The following is a 19,487-nucleotide window of genomic DNA, read 5'->3' as shown; positions in this document are numbered from 1 at the left end:
ATTATAGCAGGCATTTTAATCAACCATGTTTTTCTCTTAGCCAACTGTAAACTAATAAAATTTATGATGAGAACACAGAATGGTCATGTGTGAAATATTTAGAGAGATACATAATGTGTATATATGTGTATTTACATAAAATCACAGTATATTAGGCCTTATACCAACCCTGTTAATCTTACTTTACAGGCAAGAAAATTAAGACATAGAAGGGTTAAATATGTTCAGCAAGGTCACATGAGACTGCCTGGCTCCTGGATTTTTCTGTTATTTAAAGACCCCTTTTGAAGTTCAATTTAGATACATAAAATTTATCCATTTTAATATGATTCAATGAGTCGTGACAAATTTACAGATGTAAAACTGGCACTACAATTCAGTTTGATACATTTCCATCAATCTAAAAAGTCTCTCACACCTGCATACAGTTGGCCTTTAAACAACAGGGCTTAGAAGCATCAATCCCATCCCAGTCAAAATCTACTGGGACATCTATTGATTTCCCAAGAACATAACAACTAATAGCCTACTATTGAGTAGAAGCCTTACTAATGACATAAACAGCCGATTAACATATTTTACACGCTGTATGTATTCAATACTGTAATTTTACAATAAAGCTAGAAAAGAAAAACCCTTAAGATCATTAGAGAAAATACATTTACCATATTATAAAAAATATGTAAAAGAAATGGACCCACACAGTTCAAATCCATGCCGTTCAAGAGTCAACTGTAGAGTCAATCCCATCAGAAAGCCCAGCCCCAGAAAACTGCAATGTCTTCTCTGGGCATTTCACAGAAATGGAATCATACAGCATGTAGTCCTCTGTATTGGACTTGCTTTAATTAGCATAATGTTTTTGAGGTTCATGTATACTGAAGCATGTATTACCTTATTTCTTGTTATTACTTAGTAGTATTTATATTATTTGGATATGCTACATTGTTTATTCATCTATCAGTTAATGGACATTTAGTTTATTTCTACTTTTTGGCTATTATAAACAAGGCTGCTATGAACATCTACATACAGGTTTTGTGTGACAAGTATTTTCAATTCTCTTGGGTAAATACCTAGCATCAAAATGATTAGTATACATGGAAAATTTATGTATAACTTTTTGAGAAACTGTAAAACTTTCTTCCAAATAAGCTATATTATTTTATATTCCAGGACTAATGATAAAGGAGTTGGTTTTTTCATCCTCTCACTAACACTAAGCAGAGCTCAAGATCTACACCACTACCCTTTCCAGCCTTTTACTGATCATGTACTTATGTAACAGAATGTCAGATAGGGCAGAGGAAGGAGTTAAGTGAAAGGAGACGTGAGGGAGCCATAGATCCTTATAATTTTTCAAAGACAACAATATATATTTCAATTGATGAACCTATAGTGACACATCATTGTCCTCCAAAGAGTGTTACAAAGTCTTATATTAATATAATAGCTAGCATTTAAATTTCAAACACTGGCAAACAAGTATATATTGTGGCAAAGATGAAAAATACCTTAAACATGTTAAAGGATGCTTTTTATTTACTTTTTTTGGCTGTATAGTTCTAGAAGCTAGAATATCCAGTATGATGTTGAAGTGGTAAATGTAGGCAGAGGTTTTATTTCTTATATAAAGGAGGAAAGTATTCAGTCATTTACCATTAAGTATAATGTCATCTACAGGCTTTACTTAGAAACCCCTAATGTTGGGGAAGTCTTATTTCTCATGAGAGNGTGAGATAATGACCTGATATGAAGTGAGGTGCTCAACCGACTGAGCCACCCAGATACCCCTCTCACAAGAGCATTCTTACCAGGAATGCATGTTGGATTTTGCCAAATGCTTTTGGGTAGGTATTGAGATGATTATACTTTTTTTTGTGTGTTAATGTGATGAATGGCATGGATTGGTTTTTGAAGGTTAAACGAACTTGCATTTCTAGGATAAATTCTGCTTGAACATGATGTATTTCTTTATATTGCTGTACTGGCTTTGTTATAATTATGCTTAGAATTTTTTTTATCAGATCATGAGACATTACTCTGTAGTTCTCTTTTCCTATTTTTTTTTCCTCTAGTTTTAGAAGCAGGTAATGATGGTCTCAAAAAATTAGCTGGGAAGGAGTCTTTCTTTTTCAACTTTTTGAGTGAGTTTGTATAGAACTGGTGTATTTTCTTCTGAAAAGTGTAGTATAATTCACCAGTGAAGCCATCTGGGCCTGGAGTTTTCTTTGAAGAATGGTTTATTAATGACCAATTCTTTAAAAGAGAGGGGGCTATAAAGACTGAAGGAGCTTTGGTACTTTTATCTTTCAGGAGATCTGTCCATTGCATTTAAGTTGTTCAATTTGTTTGCACAAACTTGGCCATAATACGCCATTAATATCCTTTTGACTACTGTCGACTCTGCAGTAATGGTACCTCTCATTTTTGATACTGGTAATTTGTGTCATCTCTTTTTTCTGATTGGTCTATGTAGAGGTTTACTTTTATTGATCTCAAAAGATCAGCATTTAGTTTCGTTGACGCTATTGGTGTTTTTCCCATTTCACAGATTTCTGCTATTACCTTTATTTTTTCTTTCTTCTACATATTTTGAGTTAATTTGCACTCATTCAACTTTTTAAGGTAGAAATTGAAGTCATTATTTCGAGTACCTTCTTTTATAATACAGACATGTAGTGTTAAAATTGTTTCTCAAGTATTGTTTTATAGGAGTATATAAATACTGAGATGTTGCATTTTCATTTGTGTTCAAGCTCAAAATATTTTGATTTCCACTCTGACCCATTGGTTATTCAGATGCACACTGTGTAATTTCCAAATATTTAGCGGTTTTAGAAATTTGTCCTTGATTTCTATTTTTATTACATATACAGAATTTAAATACTTATAAATTTATTGGGACTGTTTTATAGCCCAGAATATGGACTTCCTTAGTAAATATTCTGTGTATTTAAAAAATTGTACATTTGGGTGATGTTGTATGAGATATCCTATCAATGTCAGTAGCTTAGGTGGATTGACAGTGTTATTCAAATCTTCTACAACTTCCATAGTGGATATATTTTTTTAAATAAAGTTACTTTTAAAAATCACTTACTATGGCATCACAAAAAAAGTAATACTCACTAATAAATCTGACAAAAGACAGAAAATCCTATACACTAAACTCTACAGAAGAAGTTAAAGATCTTAGTAGTGAGATATACCATGTCCATGGGTCAGAAGACACAATAATGTTAATCAGTCTATTCACCCCCAGCTGATCTACAGGCTCAGTACAGTAACAATCTAAATGTCAGCAAACCTTTATATAGAAACTCTATAACTATGTAAGAATACTAACATTGATTTGGAAATGCTAAGGGACTGTCATAGCCAAAACAGTTAAACAACTTATAGGACTAATATTACCTGATTTCAAAACATTATAAAGCTACAGTCTTCAAGTCAGTGTTGTATTGGCATGAAGACAATCAGAAGAATCAACAGAAAAGCAGAGAGTCCAGAAAAAGACCTATATATAAAGTGAAAATGAAAATGTAGGTAACAAGGTAGGTGAGGGAAACACCAGAAGGGGAAAAAAGATAGTAATTTAAATAAGTGGTGCTGGAAAAACTGTATATCCCTATGTCAAAAATATAAACTTAAGCCATATATAAAAATTAACTTGAGATGGATCACAGACTCAAATGTGAATCCTGAAACTATAAAACACATGAAAGTAAACATACAAGAAAACCTGTGGCAACAAAACTTTCTTACATGTACTATCAAAAACATGATCTATAAAAGAAAGAATTGATAATTTAAATTTCATCAAAATTAAAAACTTCTGCTTTCCAAAAAACACTTATAATGAATAGATAAATCACAGACCAAGAGAAAATATTTGAAAAATAACATTTTTGATAAAGGATTTATATCCAAAGTATGTTAAGGACCAACACTCAATAGTAATAAACAACCCAATTTTTACAAATGGGCAAATGATTTCAAGAGACATTTCACTAAAGAAGATACATGAATGGCAAATTAGCACATGAAAAGATGTTCAACATCGTTAGTCAAGAAAGACAAATAACATTAAGACATTTCTACATAAATATTAGAATGGCTTAAGACTAACCAGACTGAGCTGATGAAAAGAGAAAGGAAGCACAACTCTCATAGACTGCTGCTGGGAACACAAGCTAGTATAATCACTTTAGAAAGCAATTTGGCAGTTTCCTAAGTACTTAAACGTGCATATTCCCTACTATTCATTCATCCCTTTCCTAGCATTTTCCCTAGAGATATAAAAACACATGTCCTATACAAAGACCTGTCTATAACTATTCTCACCAGCTTCATTTTCAATAGCCCAAGAAAAAAAAACAACTCAAAAGTCTATCAGTAGATGAATAGATAAATGGCGTTATATTTCTATGAAGTAACTCTACTCAGCAATCAAAAGGAAACTATTGATCCAAAATGGATGAATTTCAGAATTATGTAAAATGAAAGAAACTAGACCAGAAAAAAAAAAGAATATAGACTGTAGGATTCCATTTTTACAAAATTCTAGAAATACAAACCCACATATAGGACAGAAGGCAAATCAGTGATTAACTGGGACAGGGTGTAGAGAAGTGTATAACTAAGTCAATACACATAAAGTGTCCTATAGAAAATGTTATTATATCAAAGTAGTTTTCAAAAAGAATGACAAATTATGCTTATTAAAAATTAGATATTTGACATACATTTTCTCAAATGAATCAAGTAAGCATGACACTCGAAGGAAAAAAAAAAAGACAGTTTTTGTTCCCAATGATAAAATTCGAACTTTAAAGTGACAATTAAAAATTTTGGAAAATGTGTATCTGTCACCATGAACTTGATAGTTTCCCATTATTTGTCCGATGAGACTGTTGACATTAATAAATGTGATCTTTTGATGTTGTATAATGAATCATGTCACTATTTGAGGAGCTACATAACCTGGTCACCTGGTATATTCTAAATGATGAAGCATGATGCTACAAAATCATGCACAGATAAAAGATACATTCAAATTGCAAGTTCAAGCAAAGGAGTTAGTATAATAGAGAATGAAAGGTTTATCAATGTGGTTTCCGATTCCATGCTGCAACTAGTCTTTGAAAAACTGAGCAAACTTGGGGTGCCTTGGTGGCTCAGTCGGTTAAGCGTCTGACTTTGGCTCAGGTCATGATCTCATGGTTCGTGGGTTCGAGCCCCAGGTCGGTCTCTGTGCTGACAGCTAACTCAGAACCTGGAGCCTGTTTCAGATTCTGTATCTCCCTCTGTCTCTGACTCTCCCCTGCTCACGATGTCTCTCTCTCTCTCTCTCAGAAATAAGTAAAACATTAAAAAAATTTAAAAATTGAACAAAAGGCAGAATTTGAATATGGCTTCCCATCAAAGGCCTGCACGAAGCCCTGGATCTTGTGAACATTATTAGCTATCACTTCCCTAATTATGTTGTCATATGGCATTCTTTCCTTTCAAAAAAGGAGGGAATATTCATTCTCTGGCTGATAACAGAAGAGGAAGTTGAAAAATTAAAAAAAAAAAAAAAAGCACTTGAAAGATGTGCCATGCTGAGTCTGAAGATGGAGGGACCATGAGAAAAACAATGTAGAAACCTTAAGGAGATGAGAGATGCCTTCAGCTGACAGCGAGCAAATAAAGCATCATTTCTCAGCTGCAAGGAACGGGATTCTGCCACCACCCTACAACAGGCTGGTAGTGAATTCCTCTCCAGTGACTCCAGATAAGAGGTCAGCCTGAAATCCTGATTTTGGGCTTTGTGATACCCTGAGCAGTTAACCCAATCAATATTGCCTATGCATGTGATCTACAGAAATGTGAGGTAATAAACATACATTGATTAAAGCTGCTAGGCTGTGATTATTTGTAATACAGCAATAGAAAACTAATACATTTATTATAAATCAAAATACACATACACTTGCACTCAACAATACCATTGTTGAAAATGTACCCTATATAGTTCAAAATGATTATTAGTACAAATATATTAATTCAACATTGACATTGATTATATATATATATAATCACACACACACAGTGGTCTAAGTAGAAGATTGATTAAATCACATAAATCCATAAAATATACTACTTTGAAACCATTACAAAGATAAAACTACAGGGATAAATATGAAACACTGAGACTCTAAGTTATATTAATACGAGAAAAAAGATCTGAAAAGTTTAAGAGTCTGTTTCTAGACATTAAATGTTTTCCTGGAAACACACGCACACACATGCACACACACACACACACACTCACTCACTTAGATAGCAATTAGCTTTGGGATAGGGTCAGATTATTGAGTGGGAGATTTTAATTTTTAATTTTTTATCTTCCATTAATTTTCAATTTTCTAATGGGGTTTATTATTCTTATTCATTTAAAAACATCAATACAAGTTATTTGTCAGTGTCAGATAAATACTTCCCTGGCACTCCAGCAAAGCTATCTTCTTTTGTTCAACTTGGACCTTCTATCTGGCATTTGTCATCCATGATAAGATCAAGATCACTTTTCTTAATCAACTCTGCCCCACCTTTCAAATCTCAGTTTTTCAGGGACATCCCTNTTTAAAAATGTATTGTTTAACACCTAAATATTTGAGGACTTTCCAGCTATCTCTCTACTATTTTTTTTTAAATTTTAAACCTTTAAACCTTCATTTTTTTGAGAAAGAGACAGAGAATGATTGGGGGGAGGCAGAGAGGGAGACACAGAATCCTAAGCAGCTTGAGGCTCTGAACTGTCAGCATAGAGCCGAAAGCAGGGCCTCAATTCATGAATTGTGAGATCATGACCTGAGCCAAAGATAGGCGCTCAACCCACTGAGCTACCCAGTTGCCCGTATGATATTATTTAATTAAAACTATAAGCAATTGAATTGTTTTCAAAATTTTATAATGTACTCTANCTATATTGAAAACTACTTATGATATAGATCACAAATAGTGTCAACCATGCAAACATACAATGTATTTAGCAGTGCTATTCTGATCAGGGCAAAGATGATGATTATCCTAAATCCTACAGTTAAATGGTAATACCAAGAACTACTCCAACAGCAAGCAAATCAGTGTTATAAAAATGAGACCAACTATCCTTAAATAATAGCCAAACTGTGTGAGCAATATTTAATGAGCAATCTATAATATCAGGTTTATCTAATGTATATTAAAGTTAGAAATATTTTTCATATTCCTTTAAATTTCTTTTAAAATGGGTAAATACTAGTTAAAGCAAATTTTTATTATTTAATATTATATTTATAAATTTAACCAAGATCAAATTTTACTCTAATAATATTTTCTATAACAAGATGATAATACAGTGAAAGTAACTTAAAAATACACTCTATTTTTGGCAAAAGTGGAGAACCACAAGACGCAAAAAGGTGTTCAAGGTCACCGTAAAGAAATACAGGACAAATTCCTCAACAGATTAATTCTTCTTTGTTCACTTATGAAAGATGCTCATAGTTCATAAGGCATTCAAAGCACTATGGATTTTACATGCAGCCAAACAAGAGGATGTGTGCTACTATACTTGGAAAATAATAAACAATGAACAAAATAGAAGATATTCATATCATTGTTATAAAGTTAAACCAAGTAGACTATGTTTATAACAGGTTTTCTAACAAAAACATATTTAACGAAATTCCATGTGTAAATGCACTATAATAATATATCTCCCCCATTAAAAAAAAAGGTGGATGACATTTTCTATACAACAGCAAAATATTATAGACTATAAAAATATTGAGCATATGTACAGGTCTTTGTCATCAGGAAAATGTTAAAAAGCATTGCTGAAAACTTTACAAGGAGAAATCAAAGAAACTGAACATATAAAAATAATCAAACACGACATTATAACAGCATTGAGGAAACCTCTAAAATCATTACCTGGAACCAGTTCCATAATGATGTAGATAGGCTGTCTTTGTGTGCAAACGCCTATAAGTTTGACAATATTGGGATGATCGTATTGCTTGAGAATTCTGGAGGAGAAAAAGTTTCAGAATAGTATCATTTAAATAACAAAGCATTAATTTATGATCATGAACAGCATGCCCACATAAAATATACTTTAGTTGACATAATTCTCTTTTTAAAACTTCAACATGAAACCAAATTATGATAAATGATGGGATGTATACAAGTTTAGGTAAATATTAGCAAACTATAGGTACCCAAGGAATCAATTCTCCTTAATTCAATTAAAAATTTTCATTTAAAAATTATTATCCACTCTGAGTAATAATCATGCTAAATATGAACATTTTATTTAGTCCCAAACATTACACTCCCTTCCAAGTAACTGGTTTTAGCTACTACCACAAAAGCATAACTGACAAGTATTAGTGTACTAAAAACTCTAAGCTGCTAGGTTGGCATAATTTTATGGTTTTTTTGCACACACTTAATTGAAAATACATAAATAACAATTCAATTCATATTGGTAAATTCTATAGGCTGATCATCTGATTGGGTTTTGTAAAATACTATCTTGATTACACGATCAATTTCAAAAATAGTAAAAACTCAAAAGTTTTAAGAAAGCAGACTATAGACTCAACAATAATTTAGCAACAGTTTTCGTATAGACTGAAGCTGAAGTAAAGGGGACTTTGTTTGGATAAAGGCAAAATTTCATTAGAAGGCTATAAAAATAGCATAGACTCAGCCATAGGATTCCAACCATGAGTTAAAATAAGCTAGATTCCCTCAAAGAGCCATCTACCCTGGATATTTGTATTACCAGATTTTATTCCATATTATCCTACTGACGTACTTATAAATTCACTCATATTGGAAAAATGCAGTTTTCTAAGAAAACAAAAAAATAACCAATGGGAGAAAGAAAAAACAGTTCATATATGTTTTGTGTAAGCCCAACTAAAACAGAGATAACTCTATGAAAAATGCTTTAGATTGAAAATATATAATAACTTGTAACTGAAAAGGTAGAGTAGGAAAAATTCTAGAGATAAGGAAAATACTCTGTCACTAACTTTGAGCTTTCAACTTCTACAAAGAATTAGAAAGGAAGTCTTAGAATGTTTGACTCTAATCCAAAATGTCATTTCTTAGGTTGGAAACTGCTTAGTAAAGAAATTCCACAAAATAGCTAGCATGAACTCAATATTGAATATCTAAATATATAGTTCTATCATCTATTAAATGACACTTAGGAATTTGCATACATGCAATTCTCATTTTTAACATAAAACTTTGTAATTCCACTTTAGAAAATGGACTTTTCCACTTTAGGAAATTTAATACTTTATTTTGCCATAAAACAGTCACAATTTAGAGTGCAAGAAAATTAGCTTTTTTCTCCACAAAATAAAGTACTATATAACCTTGTATCTTAAGAATACCTATAAAATAATCAGCCTATGAAATTCAAGTCTGATAGCATGCCTTTATCATAGCATATTTTTGACCTGCCAATAATGGACATTAAAAAAGTTTACAACTTTATTCTATACATAATATTTAATAAGCGTACCAACTAGGTTAATCCACTGCTATCAATATTCACTTTTAGATGATGAATGAAAAAATGTCCATCAAAATGCTCTATCCTATGACACTTAGTTCTCTCACTATGCCATGATAGACAGACAGACAGACAAACACACACACACATGCATGCATGCTTTCCTTTTCTCCCTTTACACCACATGGATCCATGTATCCTCCTTCTTTCCCATCCATATATCCATGCATCTCAGAGTCTGAGTCCATCATTACTTTGTCCCAAACATTTTTCCATGTGTTTTGTACTGTGTTGTGGGTTTTACCACTAACAGAATACTATTACCCATATGCAATACAGGGGTAGCAAGTTAGAACATTAACTTTTAGCTAATAGAAAAGAGAAAATCATGGTAGAAGATTAGAAAAGAAACAATGTGCAAATTTTGGAACAAATGCCCAACAAGGAGCTGAAGAAGAAATCTGAGGTTCTCAGAAAAGAAATGTAACAGCTCAGAAAAGAGAATCAAGTGAAAACTTCGAAGGAGGGTTGGACAGATGTAATTATATATATCTAAATATATTTACATAAATTATGTATTTTGTGCATGGCTAAAATAATATTTTTATTAAAAAGACAATCACACACTGCATATACACATATATAGATGTATGTAGGTATGATAAAAGCAAAACAGTGCAATATTCCAACACTGAAGAATACTCACTGTTTTTTTAGCATCTGGTTCCTTTGACTGTGATTGCATAAATAATGTCTAGTCCAACTCAAAAACAAATAAACTTTTTGTTTCTATGTTGTATAAGTGCTTGCTTGTGAGGGTTCTGAAAGTGCTTACTTCTATTTCAGTGAATCATAATTTAATTCCAAACTTCATATTTTAATGTTGTGATGTTAACTTATAAATACATGTTTAATATTCCTTTAGCAAACTCACTTGGCTTCTTGTAAAAATTTTATTTTCAGTTCCTGAGGAAGATCTTCTTTACATGTTTTAACAGCAACAGCGGTTTTATCCTTTAATATGCCCTTATATACTTCACCAAAATTCCCCTGAAAATACAAATACATTTATTGTTTGGGGTGTAAGAAAGCCACATAAATCTTTGCAACATACAAGGAAAGCTTGTAATGATACATTTTGAATTAATCAAAGTATTCTGTTAGCTTTATTCAGAGTTTTAAGTAGAAATAAAAGATTGGAAATGTTGCTCTTGCCAATCCTCCGACTTTGAAAATACTACCCAACCCACCTACCATTTGGGGGATTGAAGCATGAGGAGAACTGAAAAGGAAAAATGGGGAAAAAACTCAAACAGGATAAGAAGAGAAAGTCAAATTGAAGCCATCAGAAAGACATTAAGTTTCCTGCCTCCTAGTTTTCTTTACCCCCAACCTCTAAATTTTACTTAAGAATTTTTCCGTTAATGTTTCAAGGTAAAGCAAAGATTCCATGAGGTGACTGTTGGCACGGGTCCACACAGCCAAATGTCAGTTGAAGAGTATAAGGCAATAGGGAAGAAGCAATCGAACCCGGCCCACTAAGGACTGTCACCAGCCAGAAGACTGTCAATCTTGGAAACGTAGCAAGGAAGAGGAGGTACTAATCCAAATGCCAGCGTCACCCATATTGGGTTTCTATCAGATGTATAAATCCCTAACCTTGTCCTAAGTCTCTAACATTTTTTGACTTTTATGTGCCTTATTTCAAGTTTTAAGTCACTTTTTTATTTTTAAGATGAAACAAATTATAAGGATGATCTATAAAGCTAATGCAACAGGTATTTTTTAGTATTCAAGTTTTTATGTATGCATCTGTCTTTTTTACATAACTATAATCCTAAAATGCAAGTATTATAATAAGCTTTAAGCTACTGTTGAGCAAGAAGTAATGAACTAGGGGTCTGCTAGTTATTGCGTTTGAGGTCTAAGATCAATGTAATTTTTAACCAATAGTTCAAGGCGTTTAAGTTTTATATTGATAAACTGAAAATTACTAAAATGTTCTAATACATATATTTATGTCTAATTTCTGTCAAAGTTCCGTAGCTTTTTTTTTTTTTCCATTTAAACATTTTAATTCCAGCATAGTTAACAGTGTTGTATTAGTTTCTGGTGTACAATATAATGATTCAGCAAATATTACTCAGTGCTCATCATGAAAAGTCTGCTCTTCATCCCCTTTAGCTATTTCACCCATTCCCCCCAGTCACCTCCCCTCTGGTAATGATCTGTTTCTTCTTTACAGTTAAGAGTATTTTTTGGTTTGCCTCTTCTTTTTGTTTGTTCATTTGTTTTGTTTCTTAAATTCTACACATACCTGAAATCATACGGTATTTATCTTCCTCTAATTTATTTTACTTAGCAGTATACCCTCTGGACCCATCAATGTTATTGCCAATGGTAAGAATGGCAAGATTTCATTTTATAATGGCTGAATGATATTCCATTGTGTATATATATTATATATATATGTACATATATATATGCACATACATATATGTATATATATCTCAGCTTCTTTATCCATTCATCGGGTGTATGTATCCATTTGAATTAGTATTTTTCTATTCTTTAGGTAAATACCTAGTAGTTCAATTGTGGGATCGTAGGGTAATTCTATTTTGGAATTAATTCAATCTGGAATTTATGGTCCATCATCATCGACATTTTATCTTCAATCTATTCTTTGGTCATTCTCTTCATCTTTTTGTTGTAACAAACTTGGCTCTCACCTGAGCACTCAAAAGATGGTGGACCTTCCTTCCACCTTCTGAACTTAAGTGACAATACCCCTGCTACCTTCCCTTCTCCCACTGCCCTGGAGATGAAATAAAGTGGTCAACTAGCTCCCTGTCACTGCTTTCAAACCATTTTCTCTACTGTATTCCCCAAAAACCAAGCTCTGAAACTTTATCATTTTATTATATATCCACGACCCCTTAGTGTAGCTACCAGCTGTTGAATTTGAAAATATTTTCCTTTGTTTACTAACAATTTGAGCTTCTGGAACATGGTACCCAGGGTTACTCCTATTGCAATTCTTGGCAATTTCAGTAGACAGAGTACCTTCCAATACCTCAAACCCTCAGTTTCTTGAACATGATTCTCCCAGCAATTTGTGCTCCAACCTATTTTCTAGGATCATACTTTAAACTTTGTTAATGTCCTTTCTGCCTTCCTTATCCAGCTTCAATTCCAGAGGCAGAAATTACAACTGCTTACACAACCACACATTAACTATACTGTTCCTCTTAATCTTAGAACTCACTTGCCAAATCTACAATCCTGATTTAACTCAATGCTCTGTTTAGTCTGCACTTACGTGGCTAAATGTGGCTGCAGAAAATATACAGCCATGTTGACTGGTTTCATTTTATTTCATTTCATTGGCACAATCCTTTAGAAGGCCCTTACCACTGCCCAATAATAAGCACAGCACAATTCTCTAGTCTATTCAAACTCTCATTGTTCTAATTAACAGTCTCTCCCTTTTATTCTCTTCTCAAATCCCCCAAACCCTCTCCCCCATCCTCATTTTTAGCTGATAACCTTACTTCTTACTTCACTGAGAAATTTGAAGCAATCTGAAGAAAGCTTACAGACTCTAAGCCCCACAGTTATTCACTACCGATCTTCACAGTTATAAAAATGACCTATTATGTTTCTATTACAGTCACTCCTCCATTGTAAATCAAATTCGATCCCCTTTAACCTACTCAGTCTTACTGCAGCAATTCTCATCTCTCCCTTGAAAATCATCAGGTTTCACCAGATTATTCCCAACCGCAATCTGGCATGCTGCTGTTCCTCTCAGGTTAAACAACAACACGATCAGCCATATATCTCTGCTTCCTTTTGCAACAAAGCTTCAAAGAGTTTCATCCTTGCTATCTCTCACCCTTCCCCCACCTTCCCTCTGTCTCTCGAAAATAAATAAGATGGTAAAAAAAAAATTGCAACTCTGACCAATAGCATTCCCAATCCCCCTGTATTTTTCACAGAGTTTAGCATCCTTTACTATAAAATTTACCTATTTATTATGTTTATTATTTTTCTATCTTCCCCTGCCAGATAGAAAGGCAAAGATATTTGTCTGTTTTGTTGGCTGATGTATCCCAAGTGTCTGGAAGAGTGCCTGGCATAAAGGGGACATTAATAAATATTTCAGGAGTTAATTTCAACTGTATATCAAGATAGTTTAATTATATAGTGGTGAATAAAAGAGTTAAGAGGTCCTGTCTCAATCTTCTATTACTGCTGAATTCCAATGTCTGTACAGAAACCATGACTAATTATTTTTTACTCATGCACTCTCAAGGAGTATACTGCAAATATTTATTAAGAATAGGTAGTGAAAATATTAAATCATAAATTATTTTTACACTCAAAAATATTAGCTGAAATTATGCTATAGAGTATCTCTAAAGTTGTAATTTTATTAAAATGATTAAATTGAGCCACTGAGGCACCCTAGTTGGTTAAGCATCTGACTCTTGATTTCGGCTCAGGTCATGATCTCACGGTTCTGAGGCTCTGGGCTGACAGTGTGGAGCCTGCTTGGGATATTCTCTGTCTATCGCTCTCGCTCTCGCTCTCCCTCTTTCTGTGTTTCCCTCAGTCATGCACACATACACGTGTTCACTCTCACTTTCACGCTCTCAAAATTAATAAACTTTTAAAAATGATTAAATTTGTTTAACCAGACATCATACTACTGTATTGTCATTGAGAAAATCTTATTCTTTGAAACGCCCTAGTAAGGAGCTAAATGTTAAAATCCCTTCTGAACATACTATACATATGTCACATAGAAAATTAAACATAAACATAACTGAAATATTTCTCTGTAACTGAAAATATTTTTGCTTACTACTGAAAAGCAGTTCTTATCAACCCATTCCATTTCAGTAAGTGATTTAATTTTACAATATTTTTGTTGTGTTTTCAGGAAAATTTAATTTCTTTGTAATAATTTTTGGCCCTATTACCGCAACTGACTTACTGACCTAAAGTAATGGAAAGAAGGAATACTTCCTTAAGAATGATGAGCACATCATAAATGAAATAAATACCTCAGCTACTGCTTTTAACTTAAGATTACTTAGAATTTACTTACTAAGTAAGTACTAACAATCAATAGAAAGTGCTTTCCAACAGCAATATAATGCTTTCATTTGGGAAGGATATTTTAAAATAATATGAAAAATCCTGCAAAGTGGATTACTTCACTAGGGATTTGCTTTCTCAACATATTCACAGCTAAAAAATTAAGGATTGTCAACTCATGAAGGTGACATTTGAATAAAAAAATTAATAATCATGTATTTCTTTATTTAAAATGCTGAGCTATAAGTCTAGTACTGGTCAAAATATTTGACAATTTTCTCCAAATATCTTAATTGTATATTATTTTACACTAAATAATAATTAGTGCACTAAAGCCTATACTCAATTCAAACTTTCAAAAAGAAACATCACTAATTAAGCCATTGACAAAGAAGTTCATATTTATCCATTAGAACTCAATCATAAACAAGCTATTAATAAATTTTCAAATAGTACATATGATTAATGATTATGAAATGTCTGCCATTATTATTAAGCATAATACACTTTCACTTGGCCTAAGAATTGGAAAAATCTTCTAACTAGTCTGGAAAAAAGGGACTTTCATCATATATAGCTGCCTTCTCTGACCACTACCAGAGTTGGCTACAAACTGGATCTCTGTATTGAAATCTGTCTTATCCACATAATGGTTAGACTGAAATAATGCAGCCACTGATTCTACACACAATCCTGACATCTTCCAGAGCCTATGTCATTTTTTTTTAACTATCACGTATAACCAGAAACAAATGGAACAAGACTATTGAGTGTTTAAACTTTAATGATCTCGCAGTTTCTTTTCCAGTCTCGGATTGCTACTTTTGGCTTTACCACACTAATAAAATCATTTCAGCTTTTAGTCCTTCCAGAGGAAAGCATAACATATACTATTCTTAAAAACCCAGAATCATCCTTAAACTTCTCGAAGATTTTCCCTTGTAGGTCAGTGAATATCACAGTGTTGGTAACAGATGTGGTATGGTGTTCTTCTAGTTCATGTGGGAATGTGCCTTGCTGTGTGCTGGAATGGAAGAAAAGCTCTGAAGAAAACGAAGACATCTGTAGAGCGCACAGACACGGTCAGCTCAACTGACTACGTACCTTGCCCAGTAGTTCTCCCAAAGTGACATCTTCATGATTGAGAACCCATTTCTTATCCTAGGGAAAAGAAAAAGAACAACTATTTTAGCCCAACCAAGGGTATATTTCCTGTAAGATGCATTTGAGGCAATAGCAAAGAGAACTAAGGGGTATTTTATGCAGACCATTAAATCAACAGTATGCTAACAAGTTGTAACTTCAAGAGGTTAAAACACAGATTTAGGAAATATTACTCAACACTAAGACTTTAAAATCTACATTGTTGCTAACTTCTATCAGAAATCTCAGCCCTCAAAACCATAGTATTCCTGTAACTAAAACACAGCATGCCCTTTCCTCTTACCATGAAGCTTAGGCTATGGCTTAACTGGTCATTTTATGACAGTTGTGTCACAAGTATATGAGGGAATAATATTATATAATGCAAAATGTTCAACTCCCAATTACTCATAGAAAATTACATTACTAACAGCTAATTTTTCCACATGTAAACTGGCCATGAGTTATAGCAGTCTCTGACAGTGCATGTAGTCCCTTTTATTTCCTGAGTACTTTCTTGTAGTTAATAAAACAACAAGCATCAATTACAATACCACTAGGGTACACAAGATTAGTAATGCAAACATGCCACTATAAAAGAACATCCGATTATCTGATCTCAAGAACTAATTACTATTTAGGGAATATTTTATCATGTTAAGTCTCAGCTAGGAAATTACACAATACCATAAGGTAAAGAGACACCCAAATTTTTTTTTAAAAAGAAAAACGAACNCACATGTAAACTGGCCATGAGTTATAGCAGTCTCTGACAGTGCATGTAGTCCCTTTTATTTCCTGAGTACTTTCTTGTAGTTAATAAAACAACAAGCATCAATTACAATACCACTAGGGTACACAAGATTAGTAATGCAAACATGCCACTATAAAAGAACATCCGATTATCTGATCTCAAGAACTAATTACTATTTAGGGAATATTTTATCATGTTAAGTCTCAGCTAGGAAATTACACAATACCGTAAGATAAAGAGACACCCAAATTTTTTTTAAAAAGAAAAACGAAGAAGGAATGAAGCAAGAAAGGAGACAGAAGAAAAAATGATGGAAAGGAGGGAAGGAAAAACAGGTATGGGGAAGAGAGAAAGAGGAAAAAAAAAAGAAAATCCTAGAATGATATATTTTCTTCATAACGTGATTTTTATTAGATAATAAAGTGTAGTATTCCCCCATTATAAAGACTGAAACATAGTATGATCTATAGAGTGAGCTGTAACAAGTAATCACACATACAGAAGTAAATGTCTACCCCTAGTTTAAAAATAATCTGGACCGGGGCACCTGAGTGGCTCAGTTGATTAAGCGTCTGACTTCGGCTCAGGTCATGATCTCACAGTTGATGAGTTCGAGCCCCTCATTGGGCTCTGTGCTGACAGCTCAGAGCTTGGAGCCTGCTTTGGATTCTGTGTCTCCCTCTCTCTCTATCCCTCCCCCACTCGTGCTCTGTGTCATTTTTGTCTCTTTGTCTAATGTTAAAAAATAAACATTAGGAAAAAAAATTTTTTAAAATATGAGTCTCATAAAAAAATAATCTGGACATCTATTTGAAGTAACACCATGTGACAAACACAACCACCACTCTCTGACAGGTCAACAAAGAGAACATTGACCTTTTTCAGTTTACATGTATAGTCTTTCAATTTAAATGTAAAGCTAGAACCATAAAGGACCTGGAAAAAAACATAGGAGGATAGCTCCATGACTAAAAGAGTAAGCAAAATTTCTTAGGACACAAAAAGCACACTAACTATAAAAGAAACAAACAATTGGAATTCTTCAAAATTACAAACAAAATTATAAAACCAAAAAATTATAAACAAATTTGTTAAAATTCTTCCAAAGGCCATCATTTGAAAAATAATGGCAAACTATAATCTGGGAGAATTTTTGCATTACATCTAACTGACAAATAATTTTTATGTAGACTATATAGAGAATACATACCTCAGTAACAAGTTGAGAAAAATCCAATTTTAAGAAATTGGATAAAAATCTATAATATCCAAATTATGGAAAGAGCCCAAGTGTCCATGGACTGATGAATAGATAAAGAGATGTGACAGGCATGCACGTGTGCACACACACACACATAGTATTATTCAGCCACAAAAAAAGAATGAACTCTTGCCATTTGCAATGATGTGGATGGAGCTAGAGGGTATTACGCTAAGCAAAATTAGATCAGAAAGACAAATGCCATGTGATTGCACTCATATGGAATTTAAGAAACAAAACAAATGAACAAAGGAGGGGGTGGGGTGAGAGGGAGGCAAACCAAGAAACAGACTCTTCATTATAGAGAACAAAACTAATGTTACCAGAGCGTAGGAAGGTTGGGTGAAATAGGTAATGGGAATTAAAGAGCACAACTGTTGTGAAGAGCACAACAATTGTTGTTGTTGTTGTTGTTATATGGAAGTATTTAATCACTATACTGTACACCTCAAATNAACCAAGAAACAGACTCTTCATTATAGAGAACAAAACTAATGTTACCAGAGCGTAGGAAGGTTGGGTGAAATAGGTAATGGGAATTAAAGAGTACAACTGTTGTGAAGAGCACAACAATTGTTGTTGTTGTTGTTATACGGAAGTATTTAATCACTATACTGTACACCTCAAACTAATATTACACAGTATGTTAACTAACTGCAATTTAAATTTAAAAACTTCTAAAAAATTGGGTTAAAAACTCACAAGAAGATGGACAAATAGTAAGTTCAGCAAAAAAAAATGACACTATTTGTCAGGGACACACAGCTGCAAACCACATTAAGATGCCACTTCACACCCAGTAGAATACTAAAATTCACAAGATTAACAGTAGCAGCAGATGCGAAGATATGGAACAACCGGAGTACTCAGACAATGTTGATTAAGGATTTAGAATGGTACAGCCATTTTGGAAGAAAATTTGGTGTGTCACATCCAAAGGAGAACTGATTAACAAATTTCAGTATAGTCAGGCAATGGGCAAATCTATAATGCTATAAATCAGAGCAGTGGTTGCCTGAGGCCAGGGTTGGAGAAGATTGCCAAGAAGAAGGAATTCTGGGAGTTTATGAAAACATTCAATTTACTGGTATTTCACTGAATACATTTCAAACTTGTGAATTTTGTTCCATGTAAACTATTTCTATGAAGCTGGTATTTTAAAATGAGATGTAAAAAAAAGCAAGTATTTAAAAAAGGCTACTTTCCATGTGAATAGTACTTTTGGGTTTAATTTCCCCTCCACATATACTATCAAAAATATACTACTAAAAGAATATTGTCTGGCAGGTAGGAGAATTGTTGTTTTAAAGTTGTGTAAGTGATTTGTTGAGAGCTTTTTTACTTCAAATAATGGTAAAATAGGTGGATCACGCCAACCCCTCCCAACCACTGAAAAAAAGCTGGATAAAATGGAAGAACAAAAGCCAAGAAGTCCCAAGTTTTTGTTCTAGAAGCCTGAAGAGCTGGTGAAATAGTTAAGCACTGAGTGGCTAAATTTACATTAAGAAAATACCAAAAGTCAAGTCAGAATAAGAAAAGTTAAATTTGGGTTAAGAAAGAACCCAAAATTCAGACCTTTTGGGATCCGTTACCCTAAATGCATATGCTGACTTTGAAAGCAGCAGCCAATTGGCTAAAACATCAAAAATAAAGCACAC

The 19,487-nt window shown here is 33.3% G+C and overlaps 1 protein-coding gene across 3 annotated transcripts in view; it reads right to left on the bottom strand.

Annotated features, from left to right (window-relative positions):
- FER (FER tyrosine kinase) overlaps nucleotides 1-19,487 on the bottom strand; it is a 413,835-nt gene that overhangs the window by 135,022 nt on the left and 259,326 nt on the right. For all 3 annotated transcript variants that reach the window (XM_077757162.1, XM_077757161.1, XM_077757163.1), the window contains 3 exons: nucleotides 15,776-15,832; nucleotides 10,500-10,615; nucleotides 7,966-8,060 (listed from right to left, as the gene is read on the bottom strand). In XM_077757162.1, coding sequence (XP_077613288.1) covers nucleotides 7,966-8,060; nucleotides 10,500-10,615; nucleotides 15,776-15,832 — 268 coding nt within the window. The remainder of the gene's footprint in view (nucleotides 1-7,965; nucleotides 8,061-10,499; nucleotides 10,616-15,775; nucleotides 15,833-19,487) is intronic.

This window comes from Crocuta crocuta, unplaced genomic scaffold (genome assembly GCF_008692635.1).
Source record: "Crocuta crocuta isolate KB4526 unplaced genomic scaffold, BGI_CrCroc_1.0 scaffold131, whole genome shotgun sequence".
NCBI lineage: Eukaryota > Metazoa > Chordata > Mammalia > Carnivora > Hyaenidae > Crocuta > Crocuta crocuta.
This window is presented reverse-complemented; position numbering and strand designations above follow the sequence as displayed.